The sequence below is a fragment of the Cydia splendana genome, chromosome 14, assembly GCF_910591565.1.
Source record: "Cydia splendana chromosome 14, ilCydSple1.2, whole genome shotgun sequence".
Lineage (NCBI taxonomy): Eukaryota > Metazoa > Arthropoda > Insecta > Lepidoptera > Tortricidae > Cydia > Cydia splendana.
Genome location: NC_085973.1, coordinates 4,654,611 through 4,668,270, shown reverse-complemented (window position 1 = coordinate 4,668,270; position 13,660 = coordinate 4,654,611). Strand labels below are relative to the sequence as shown.

Here is a 13,660-nt window from a genome sequence, read left to right as displayed (position 1 = left end):
GACAGCCCCTTATGTTATTTTCGATAGCTAAAATCAAAACATTATTATGTTTTGATTTTAGCTATCGAAAATAACATAAGTCACGTCTCCGACTTGTTTCTTGTTTGAGAAACATGCTTTTACAACCTTTTTTCTTTTTTAAGTAAGTCACGTCTCCGACTTGTTTCTTGTTTGAGAAACATGCTTTTACAACCTTTTTTCTTTTTTAATTATAATATATGTACTTAAAAATATATGTGTATGTAGAGACTCTTACCTGCAACAAACTGTAAATACAGTTTTGCAGGGATCTGGCGATACAAATGAAAGAGAATTTGCCACTGAAATTTGAACCTACAGTGTAGGAAATAGAGTGGACTTTTCGCTGTTGGAAAATTGAACGAAACAAAGCAAAAGCGACTCTGTTCCAATTGAATAGGATTTAAATTTCATCGAACTGTAGAGGTAGTTAGGACCTTGGGCCTTAGCAGGATAGATTTAAGCTCTGTACTGTGTATTATTAAATAAAATAAATGAAGGCTGCGAATACTATAGAAATAATTGACCACTGATTATTATTACCCACAGACAAGACATCCTCCAGACTGAGCATAGTAGCTCTACCCCCTCTGCCACGCATACGGTAGTTTTACTCCATTTTCGAGTCGAAAGTGTCTTTGTGTGACGTCCGTGTCTTTGAACGGACCAATCACGGCACGGGACCTCGCTCACCTCGTCCCCCGCACGCCCGTATTTTAGGCAGCATCGGTTTCATGAAATAATTGCTCTAAACTCGGTCTAGAGGATTCCTAGTCTATGTTATTACCTGTCCAAGATAATTGAGCAGTTTCTGAGCACGGTTCTGCGAAGCTTTGAACATGAAGAGCTGAGGGTTTTCATCTATGAAGTATGTGTCCAGGGCACCTGAAAAATACGAGTCGTGATACAATTCGGTATTATAGTCTATATCTTTAGGTATTTCAATAAAAGTAAACAAAATCTACCCCCAAATAGCTCCTTAGGCCAGTTGAGGGTAGATGAAAACATTACATGATCAAATAATGTAGGTTAAAGTCAAGTCGTTCAGTGACAGATCCAGGCGGTTTTGTATTTGGTCGGTTAACCAATAAATCTTATATCTACTCGAAAATGTACAAATGATTTGTTTACTTTTGTTTAAATACCTAAAGATACAGAGTTATAGAATTTGCAAAACAAAATGTTTTAACAAAATCAAATTTTTCAATAGAAAAATACAAACAGAAATAATTTAACTGCTAAGGATCGATCTCCCAAATTTTAAATTTCATGCCATTTTCTGTTGGCGAAGTTAACTTGCCAGACTATATAAAAGAGGTCAACTTACCAGAGAGGAATTTCTGGTTGCCGACCACATTGAGCAAGAATGGAATGTTGGTTTTAACGCCGCGGATACGGAACTCTCTGAGGGCGCGCGTCATCTTAGCAGCTGAAGCTGGCAGGTCGTTGGCGTGGGAGATTACCTGAAGCACATTGAATTCATTATGTTTATGGAAACCACTTAGACATAGAGCAAATGAGCGTTTCTTTTATTTTTTGCCATTTTTATTATTGTGACCTTTTTTGCCACTTTTGTGTTATTTTTAGTCAGGATCGCGAGCCCTTTTCATCCTTATAGGAGAAAAAAAGTGTCCAAAAATTTCCATACATTTTTCAAACTTTCCTTTTTGTTACCGCCATACAAAGTATATGGGGAAATGGTAACACAATAGGAAAAAAACTCTGGGACATTTTTTTATCCCATCAGGATCGAAAGAGCTCGTGATTCTGAGTAGAAATAACACAAAAGTGGCAATAAAGGTCACAATATTGAAAAATGGCAAAAAATAAAAGAAACGCTCAAATAAGTAAACTAGTACCATCGCCCTGTTAACTGTACATCGGTGGACCACATACCTTTTGTAATAAGGTCCACCGATGTACAGTTGGGAGTGTTGCTGTTGGTACCTAAAAAGTTCACGCAATTTCCACTCCACGGTTCTCTTTTTATAGCAGAAGACTTAAGACTATTTTAGACAATGCGAGAACTCGTATGCGACTTTCATTACATTGCGGGTTTTGATCGGTCGGTTGAATTAGACGTAACCATCGGACCGCAATGTAACTAAAATCGCATGCGAGTTTGCGCGCCGTCTAAATCAGCCCTTAACCATTTTAAACATGACTCGGGTAGGACTTGAGCCTTCATGGATCGTCTCTCGGGCTACTGTTGTTTCATTAATCACTCAACAAGGCAAGTAACCAAGACAACGTAATGTTTAACACATTCAGGGCCAAGAACCCAACTGTCGGGTACACTGTTCGTAGCGACTACGCGCTACATACTGCAAAGACGTGGCTACGCGCTACGAGCGTAACCCGTAGTACTTAGTGGCAATGAATGTGTTAATGTAATGAACTCGTAGTAGTCGTAGATATATGTACTTACTTTTACTAGCAGCGAGTCGTAATATGGCGAGACGATGGCTCCAGCATAGGTGGCCGCCGAATCGAGACGGATACCCATACCTTCACCAGACCTGCAAATAAATGAACTTAAGTGTTATTATACCGATAGATCCAATATAGGATAAAAGAATGTTTCAGAAACTTTTAAGTTCAATGAAAACTATTTTTTCTCTGTTACCATAAGTAATACCTGAGTAACATGAGTTTTAAGGGTATTCTGCTGTTCTTTTCGGTCCGTAATCGCCACTTAAGTTATGTACCTAACTTACTCAACCTTACCTGAATACTTCGAGTCTTCCAGTGCTGGGTTGGAAGTTATTCGCCGGGTCTTCAGTGGTCACTCTGCATTGAATAGCGAATCCTTGTGTCTTGATATTGTCCTGTGTCAGACCCATTTCTGGTAGGGTCATGCCTTCGGCCACTCTGATCTGGGACTGCACTAAATCGATGCTCGTGACCTCTTCTGTGATAGTGTGTTCTACTTGTAACCTGAGGGAGATAGTGAGATTTTTTATTGTTAAATTATTTACATGGTCGGTATCTATGGTGGTATTCAGAATCCGATTACCAGATTTAAACTGACTTTTACAGGTATCAAAAGATCACAGAGTCCTTTTTACACCTTGATTATTTTTACAAAACAATGATTTATTACAAAATATTTTGTCCAAAATTTGTGTATTTTTTCATCAAAACGATAGATAGGGGCAAACAATTATTAATATCTTGTTAGACTTGACTGACGTTTTTGAGTAGGTAACGTCATTAAACTTTAAGTAAGTAAACACTTTATTGTACGAAAAGAAAGGAATATTGGTTACATAAATAATACATAAAGGCTTATTATTAACCGGGCAACTAAAATATATAACAGGAACTTTCACTGGGCATATAATAATATAATTTGGCTGTGCATTAATATTTTAGCACCAATAAATGTATATTAGCCTCAAATTTAAGCATCATATTATTAAAAAACTGGCAGCAAAATCAATCCCACCCAAAAAAGTTATAGGGAACTTGAATTTATAGGTTGGCGTCTAAGATAACAATTTGGCAACTAATATTGTAAAGCGATCATAAAATTTGGATGTTTATATATTTTGTACATAAACAGAATACCTAAGATACCTATATACATAAGCTTTAAATACTCCATTTAAAAAAAAAATTTAAACATATGCATACCTAGTACTTTAAATTGACTAATACATAAATGTGTACTACATAGAGTTTACTACTGCGCCCTAATATAGACAGTGTAAAACTGACCTAGCGTTGACCTCGATGAAGTAGAAGTTTCCTTTGCTATCGAGAAGGAACTCCACAGTTCCGGCGTTTTCGTAGCCCACATGCTTGGCCAGGTGAACAGCGCAGTCGGTCATCTTCTTGCGAACCTGTTAAAAGTATTTTAACATTAAATACATGAATATATAAAATAAATAATTTTGAATTTGTAAATACTTCTACTGTTTCAGAGAAGAGTATGTAACTATTAATCGTGTACGTAATCATTAATTACGTATAATTTGTAGGCGAGTGAGCCCGTAACCTTAAGGAGTCTAGACCAACGACTAGTTCTGGGCATATATGGGTTAGAGAGATACTCCATTTTTAGACTTTGAGACGAGTGATATGTTCTATCAGCAAATTACTTTTTATCTGAGCGTTAAACCCCAGCCTCATTAAATAATGTCCGATTACTTGACATTAATATATCAAAACATTACGTAGGTAATTTAATGAACGATTCCGTTCATTGGCGTGTTATCTTATTGTTTAACCAATTAATATTACGACGGGGGCTCGTCTCTTGCGTCAACATAATTAATTGTAAGTTTTTCCTCAATCTATTAATAAAATGAAGCAAAGAAAACAAATAGACCTACTGGTTTGGTTTGAACCCTTTATAAGGCATATAGGTAAGCAAAACTTATGCAAAATTGAATCCTATCACTTTGAAACAAAGTTCAAAATCATGTGGGAATGATATTCCCTCTGCCTTATAAAGGCTTAGTAGACACACATAATCATGGTTATTGATCGTTTACCTGGACTCGGTGAGGTAAATTTCGTGCGTTGATATTATTGCTATTCTATTGCAACCTCGAAAAAGTTTCTTGTGATTTTGCCCCATTTTCACTTGAACAAATGGGTTTTAAATTCATTTTTTTTTAATTTTTTTTTTGGGAAAAGGCATCCCGTAGTATCCAGTTTATAGTACGTTGCTCCTGGAAAAAAATATATGGAAAACTTGGCATAATTAATAGAAGCCTTTTTTCAATTGGGATATGTACGTTATGGACCGAAGTAATTTTTCATCAACTCTCCCCAACCCTCCCCCCTCTGCGTCACCCCCCCACACCCCCGCAAAGGGCCCGAAACGCGGTTTTTCTAAATTTTTAAGAAAACCGTTCACGATATAGAAAAAGTGAGTAGGAACGAAGTGATCCTTACTAAATTTGCTATTTATCTCTTATACACACTATAGTGCTATCACTTATAGTTTTTGTGAAATCTGTCACCATGTATGCAATTTTTTTAGAATTTACTTTTTTTTTCTTTTGTAAGATAACTTTTCTCAAAATATACTTACGATATCGCCAAATTTTGTTTAATTTAAATAAAAAGTTAATATGTTCTTTAAAATGGTGTATTATTTATTATTAAACTCTTTCATTTGACGATGCTATGCCATTTTGAACATACATCGTCTTCAACCATTTTTAAGCTCACCGAACATCGTTACTATTAACCACTTGACTGTGAAACAGATCGCACGGTCGCGTTTTTATAGCTTGCCTCACATAGAAGGTAGCCTATAGAAGTGGTGTGCGCGTGCCTCCGTGAGGGACAAAATATACGCAATGCGACAATATTAAAAACACGTTTTAACATTCCTGACAATATACCAAAAACAATAATCTACGTATTTCGGTCGGGTTATTGAAATGAAATGAAAATTTTTATTTGTTGCCCACCATAACCCATACTAAATTTATGGTGAGGATCAGACAAAAAGTGAGACTGTGACAAGGACAAGCAATAGTACCTACCGCTTTCTTGCTTTGCTACTCCTACTGAAAGTTCTATAAGTGTATCTCGTTCGGTCATTTGGCCCCTCCCCCGTTTCCTCTCTATTATTGTACCTCTAATGTTGTCTCACCATGCCTGTCACGCTCTAACAAGTATGTAACTTGTGCGAAAGGGGCGCGCATAGTGACAGGCGATAAAAATGGAACCGTGCTGCGCCCGCTGACCGAATTTTATACAACACAAACGAGGGTGAACCCACGATTTTTGACCATAACACACATGAAAAGTTCATCATCTTCTTCGCGTTGTTCCCGGCATTTTGCCACAGCTCATGATTTGACGTAGACACTAGTTTTTATGAAAGCGACTGCCATCTGACCTTCCAACCCAGAGGGGAAACTAGGTCTTACTGGGATTAGTCCGGTTTCCTCACGATGTTTTCCTTCACCGAAAAGCGACAACTAACGCGAGGAAGAAGATGTGTGTGGTGATCAAAAATCGTGAGTTCACCCTCGGTTGTGCTGTACCTATAAATTTCGGTCAGGATCAGTTTCATATACAGACAAGTGGTTAATAACGATATTAGCTGACATTGAAAATATTTGAAGGCGATGTATTTTAAAAATGGCATAGGATCGTCAAATGAAGTAGTTTAATAATAAATAACACATACATACATATCACGTCTGTTTCCCGGAGGAGTAGGCAGAGACCACGGTTTTCCACTTGCTACGATCCTTACATACCTCTTTCGCTTCCTTCATTTTCATTACATTCCTCATACACCCTCGCCGGTTTAGGGTGCTCTTGACCTGGCCTTTCTTCAGGATTTCCCCGATCTGATCAGAGAAAATCCGCCGAGGTCGACCCCTTCCAACTCCCACTTCCACTTCTCCCTTATACACTCTCTTTGTTAGCCTTCTTTCACTCATTCTTTCCACATGTCCAAATCATCTCAAAATATCTTTCCCAATTTTAGCCACTACATCAACATTCAGTCCACACTTTTCCCTTATCACACTGTTCCTAATTCTATCTTGCAATCTCACACCACACACACTTCTCATTTCCACTGCATTCACTTGGCTCTGATGCCTCTTCTGCCATACCCAACTTTCTCTATCATACATAAGTGTAGGCACCAACACCCCTCTATGAACAGCCAACCGTGCTTTTTGCGACACCTTCTGGCTGTCGAACTCGCGTTCCAAGGGTTCCGTACATAAGTCCGACTCACGCTTGACTGCACATTTCTAATAGGTTTTCCTATTATCTATAGGTAAAGTACTATTTTGTGTATTTTTTCAAAATTTTAGGCCCAGTAGTTTCAGAGATAAGGGGGGGGGGGAGAAATGGTCGGACAGACAGACAGACGCACGAGTGATCTTATAGGGGTTCTGGTTTTTCCTTTTGAGGTACGGAACCCTAAAAGCGTGAAAGATATCGTAAGTGTTATTTGAGAAAAGTCATTAGAAGAAACAAAACACTGAAAATGCTAAAAATAGCATCTTCCGTGACGTATTGCGCAAAAACTATAAGTGATAGCAGTATAGTGTGTATAAGAGATAAATAGAAAATTTAATAAGGATCACTTCGTTCCTACACCCTTTTTCTGTATCTTGAACGGTTTTCTTAAAAATTGAGAAAAACTAGGTTTTGGACCCTTTGCGGCGGTGTGGGGGGGTGACGCAGAGGGGGGAGGGGAGGGGAGGGTTGATGAAAAATAACCTCGGTCGACAATGTACATATCCCAATAAAAAAAAGTCTTCTATTAATTATGCCGTTATTTTAGCTAATTTCACTGAACTATTAGGGTAAGTTAGATTTGTGAGCCTTCTGAAAATTCGATGAGCAGTTTATGAAAAATACGCGCTCGGTCAAATGCAAATTTGACAAGACAAAGATTGGAAAAAAGAATATTTTGATGTTGCGATAGGTAATATAGTTATTTGTTTTATACAAGGGGGCAAAGTTGTTGTTTAACCGCTCGTGCTAATATTGATACCCTTGCAAGCGAAAGATTCCAAAATTGAACCACAAGCGTAGCGAGTAGTTTCAAAGCACTAGGGTTAAACAAAATTTGCCCCCGAGTGAAACACAAAATTTTTCACCACACCAACCCGAAGCAAATTTTAAATATAATATATCAAACAAAATCAAACCAAAGCACATCCAAATGAATGTTATTAAATATTTATCATCCAAAATCATCATTAAAAAGTCAATTCTACCAGCAATCATAAGAAAACAACTCAAAATTTGCATTTCATTACTTTGCCTCACATGTGAATAAAATGTAAATTTGGTATCAGTTTTTGAAGTGCAGTAAGCCTTTCCGAGCTGGTGTGGTGAAAAGAATATTTTTATTTGATTTTGCTCTTGAGCTCCACCATTCGATTTAACATTCTCTTAAATAGCCAATAGAGGAAAATTACAGATAAGTTCCTGATAGGAAGAAGTGTGTAGTTTATAAAGGTATAATATATAAATATTATTAGTTTGTATATTGGCGATAGTATTAGACTTTATATTTGTAATTTCCTTTTTCCACACTGCACCCACCTTAGCTAATTTATGTTTAGCCCAGTAGTTGACTGGTAGAGAATGCCTCAAGGCATTAAGTCCGCCTTTTGTACTTTTTACTTGTTCTTGTTCAATAAAGTTTAAAGTAAATAAATAAAAACTTTTTACAAAAAAAAGCAAACCGACTTCAAAAAGGATGAAATAAAATATTATCCTTTTTGAAGTCTATGCGTTACCAACTGATATGTTTGAAGTCGGTGCCAAGCCAAATTTTGAAGCATACCATGATTTTGGTGCGATTCGATAAGGATGTACCTACGTGGATTGCCTTACACGACGACAATGAACATACTTTCTGTAGGTACAGTCGACGTTAAAAATATGTTTACACTTTTCGCCTTATAACAAAGGTGTAAGGTGCAAAAGTGTAAACATATCTTTGACGTCGATTGTATCTAAGAACACACCTCAGAACACACGATCAAACCTTCTTGGCGCAGTCTGTACTATGTTTGTCGGCACATTAGTGGAAATCCAATGCATTTTTTTCCGTCGTATTTTTTAAAGAGCATTTCTTACTAATGCTCGAACAGTCTATAGCACGCAAGTGTGAGACTGGGACTGAGTAATTTCCCGTCCCTTATCCAGAGGACTACATTTCAAAATATAAAACAATTCAAGAAATTTACCTTCTTGCCAAATTTCACCTAAAGCGGTTCAGTTGTTTAGCATGAAAAGGCGACAAAGAGGCAGACAGAATTACTTACACATTTGTAATAGTTATTAGTACAGTTCTAATGGGATTTATAGCCATAAAGCTGATTATTTTTGACTGGTATTGTTACTACTTGGCTTGGCACCGACTTCAAACATATCAGTTGGTAACGCATAGACTTCAAAAAGGATAATATTTTATTTCATCCTTTTTGAAGTCGGTTTGCTTTTTTTTGTAAAAAGTTTTTATTTTTCCATTTTTAGTTTTAACGCATTGTTAAGAGCGCGACGCATGAATGAAAAACAAGATCATGTTTAACACTAAATTCGTGTACCTATTTCTTTAATAAATATGTAATCAGGAATTTTCTCGAGTCCGTCTGGGAAATTATAATTCCTGTCACTACTACACTAAATCCATCCTCCGCCCCGCCACTGACCCAATCCCTCAACCTCACAGCGCATCAACCCCTGATCCAGGAACCCCTCGACCCTGAACCAGAAATTTTCTCGAGTCCGTCTAGGAAATTATAATTCCTGTCACTACTACACTAAATCCATCCTCCGCCCCGCCACTGACTCAATCCCTCAACGCCCCGATCACTCAACCTCACAGCGCATCAACCCCTGATCCAGGAACCCCTCGACCCTGAACCAGAAATTTTCTCGAGTCCGTCTAGGAAATTATAATTCCTGTCAACTAAATCCATCCGCCCGCCCCGCCACTGACCCAATCCCTCAGCCCCCCGATCACTCAACCTCACAGCACATCAACCCCTGATCCAGGAACCCCTCGATCCTGAACCAGCAACCCTTCAACCGCCATTCCCCGACCCCTTAATCCCTGACCCCTTAACTCCTAACCCTAATCCCCGATCAGTAGCCTTACCAGCTTACCACGAGTTTGACATTGATATATTCGCTAGCATGTTTGTAACTTGTTTCCTATGCATCTCTCGCTCGTACTAACCTTAGTGTGAGCGAGATGCATAAAAAGTTACATTTAGATGCATCTTGTTAGGGAATAACGACTTGTTAGCGAATGTGTCAATGTCAAACTCGTGGTAAGGCTACAGTTGCAGTACATCAAATTGGTGGTTTTCGGAAGCAAATGCTCGAGTTACTTTAGAAAACCCCGAAATCACTTAACACGTGCCTTTAAAAATTGAGGAATTCCCTCAATTCCTCATGGATTCCATCATCAGACCAGAACCAAAAATAATACGGAAACACCTTGGAGGTAACTTCTTCCAAACAAAAAAAGAATTACTCAAATCGGATCACAGGTGCCGGAGTAATCGCTGAACATACTTACATTTAAAGAAATCATCATCATTATCATCAAAATAATCATCATCATCAGGTCTACTTCATCAAATTGGTGGTTTTCGGGAGAAAATGCTCGAGTTGCTTAAGAAAACGCCCAAAACACCATGCATGTGCCTTTAAAAATTGAGGAGTTCCCTCAATTCCTCATGGATCCCATCATCAGAACAGAACCAAATTAAAATGGGACCAACTCGGAGGTAGCTCCTTTCAAACAAAAAAAGAATTACTCAAATCGGACTACGGATGTCGGAGTAATCGGTGAACGTACATAGAAAAAAAAAAAAAAAAAAAATAGCCACAACCGAATACAGAACCTCCTCCTTCTATGAAATTGAAGTCGGTTAATAAATAAATCTATCCTAATATAAGGATCCTATAAACCTTAAAACATAAGATAAGGAACATTTAGTACCTCCGGGTCGAGGCCGGGCGCAGGGGCCACCTCGACGACCTTCTGGTGGCGGCGCTGCACCGAGCAGTCGCGCTCATACAAGTGTACCACGTTGCCCGCCTTGTCACCTGAAATACAAAATACGATATTAGTTGTAACAAGCAATCGAAAATACTTTTTTGAAGTGAAAACTTCTTTAGCGGCGCTGTGCACTTTTTGAGGTGGGGAAAAAATGTTAAACTCGAGACAGCGAAAGCCGTAACCCTCTCTTTCAACCGCGCGGCGAAAATGTATGCCTGAGCCTGCTGTTTCGTTTAGGCGGCGCAGGGCGCTTGCGTGACGTCACGTGTGACGGACAATGTCATTGTGTTTTTCTTTTTTGATTTAAATGCCATCTAGTGAGTTTCCCTCAAACTGGTATTAATATAACTAGTACTCGCAGTGATGTGCTTAGGGGTTTCAAGCAATGCGACGAAATAACGCTAGATGGCGTTAACCTCAATTATACATAGTGCTGCAGACATTTTGCACTAGATGGCGCTGTTATTAAAATTTTGAGTTACAATGTCGTTGAGTTTTCACTTCTGCCGGCACTCCCGGAGTGCAACCCGTTGTTTTTTTTAATATGTTACTGTCGCGCATTGTATTACAGCATCACAAAGATCTCTTCTTCTTCTTCTTCCTCGCTTTATCCCGGCATTTTGCCAAGGCTCATGGGAGCCTGGGGTCCGCTTGACAACTAATCCCAAAAATTGACGTAGGCACTAGTTTTTACGAATGCGACTGCCATCTGACCTTCCAATCCAGAGGGGAAACTAGGCCTTATTGGGATTAGTCCGGTTTCCTCACGATGTTTTCCTTCACCGAAAAGCGACTGGTAAATATCAAATGATATTTCGTACATAAGTTCCAAAAAACTCATTGGTACGTACGAGTACGAGCCGGGGTTTGAACCCGCGACCTCCAGATTGCAAGTCGCACGCTCTTACCGCTAGGCCACCAGCGCTTTTTATAGCATCACAAAGATCTATTCTCATTTAACACATTCAATACCACTAAGTGCTACGGGTTACGCTCGTAGCGCGTAGCCACGGTTTCGTCGTATGTAGCGCGTAGTCGCTACGAACAGTGTACCCGACAGTCGGGTTCTTGGTGTTGAATGTGTTAAGAAATTCTTTTTATTTGCGATGTTTGCTAATTTACTATATAACGAATGTTGCCCTTGTCACAGTTCAAATTTAATCGTATCCAGAACTACTGACAGAAATTTGAAAGAGAAGAAATATCTCTGTAAGAATACAATTGAGTAGGCATAGAATAATGAAATAAAGGTAATGTTCATTCATTATATATCATAACGCGATCATTTCATTGATGTATTCAATGTGAATTTACTGTATACAATCCTGGAAACCAATGCACCATTTCATATAAGTACGTATCATTTTTCCTATCACAAAACAAATAATGTTGCTAAAGTCACTTATAGATATAATCTTACCAACATCGTTCAAGTAATACAATAATGGAATCCAAAGTACACAGATTAGAAAAATTATCAATACAAACAATAATGTAATCATCGATAGTCTAGAGTCTAGACAGTTGAAATTTTAAGACATGATGTATTTCTGTTGCCGCTATAACAACAAAATATCTGGGAGACCGAGCTTTGCTCGGAAAACATAAAAAAACTCAAAAATGCGCGTTTTCCCAGAGATAAGACCTAGCTAGATCAATTTATCGCCCCCGAAAACCTCCATATAGCAAATTTCATCGAAATCGTTAGAGCCGTTTCCGTGATCCCCAAAAAATGTATATAAATAAACAAGAATTGCTCGTTTAAAGGTATTAGATACTAAAAAGTACGCAGCCCTTGGTGGTCGAATCCGACTAGCACTTGTTCGGTGTTTTTTTTTGTCATGGTGTTTGTAAATTTATATTGTGTGTTTTTGCAGCTGTCAAATAAATGATTTATCTATCTATCTATCAAATAACGTCCCTAAGCCCCTTATAGATGTAATCTTTACAAATTTGATATCGTTACAACAGAATTAAAAGTACAAAGATTACTAACGAATTTTATCAATGCAAACAATAATGTCATCATCGATACACAAAATCGTAAGTAGATTGTACAACAAGGGCATAAAGTGAAAAGGTTATAATTTATAACGCAACAATTACGCTTTCTTATCAAAAACCTTACCTCATTAATTTGGTCATATTTGAAAGCTCATGCAAATGTGTACCTTATTGCATAACAACAAGATATAAATTTTAATGAGTTCTCAAATGTACTTAGTTACGTTATTTTATGCAAAGTTTACCTAACAGTAAACAATAAACAATATGCAAGGTCCGTTATGATGTTAAATGTGTTATTATCACCAAAAAGGGACTTTATACTCAATGACACTTATCTTTAGTAGTCGCATTTGTATTAAGGCAAGCGTCTCAGATAAAAAGTTCCTTTTTCTGATAAGGACACAACCGAGTAAAGTTGATACATGCGTCACCTTATTGTCTGAAAGATTAGTATCGGGGGCTCGTCTGTTGTCTTTATCACAGAATAAATAATAGTACTAGGTACTTACAGAAGACTCACTCTCTAACAAAACGCGTCTGTTACGATCAGGACATATATGGCCGCTAGGTGGCGACAGCGCCACGCGCGGCTTATGGCTAGCCACCAAAATTGGTGTGGAACGGATGTACTTTTAGCTACATGTAGCAAAGCAACCAAATCGCGGAGTGAGCCACGCCTGTCTTTATATTTAATAGATGTGTTTTCCAACTGCATTTAAGTATTGATCGCGTCTTTATTCGCATGCTTATTAAATGAGGCAGAGTTATTTTAAAAGTATATCTATTAAGTTATGTGGTACATTTCCTTAAAAATAAATTTAGAATACCAATTTACTAAAGCAAACGAATATGCTATCATTAGTTCATTATTTACAAGTTAGTGGCTCTGGGAGCTGTGTAATCTACAAACTGCCATGGTTACGCTATTGAAAAAAATATAGATTTTTTTTCGCTATTGAAAAAAACGTATAAATCTTGAATCAGCTCACAAAATTTCGCAAGAGTCGGCTGGAAATGCTACATGAAGAAGACAATCTGGACAAAGGTACATATGAAAATACTTTGCCGCGAGACGCTCTTAGCTCGGGCTTTGCGCTCGTTCTACCAATGAGA

General features: G+C 38.0%; 1 protein-coding gene across 6 annotated transcripts in view; it reads right to left on the bottom strand.

The window, feature by feature from the left end:
- The window catches only part of LOC134797100 (pyruvate carboxylase, mitochondrial), a 51,477-nt gene that overhangs the window by 19,407 nt on the left and 18,410 nt on the right, over window positions 1–13,660 (bottom strand). For all 6 annotated transcript variants that reach the window (XM_063769321.1, XM_063769320.1, XM_063769322.1 and 3 more), the window contains 6 exons: window positions 10,481–10,587; window positions 3,739–3,863; window positions 2,746–2,955; window positions 2,447–2,537; window positions 1,346–1,481; window positions 806–903 (listed from right to left, as the gene is read on the bottom strand). In XM_063769321.1, the coding sequence (XP_063625391.1) occupies window positions 806–903; window positions 1,346–1,481; window positions 2,447–2,537; window positions 2,746–2,955; window positions 3,739–3,863; window positions 10,481–10,587 (767 nt within the window). The remainder of the gene's footprint in view (window positions 1–805; window positions 904–1,345; window positions 1,482–2,446; window positions 2,538–2,745; window positions 2,956–3,738; window positions 3,864–10,480; window positions 10,588–13,660) is intronic.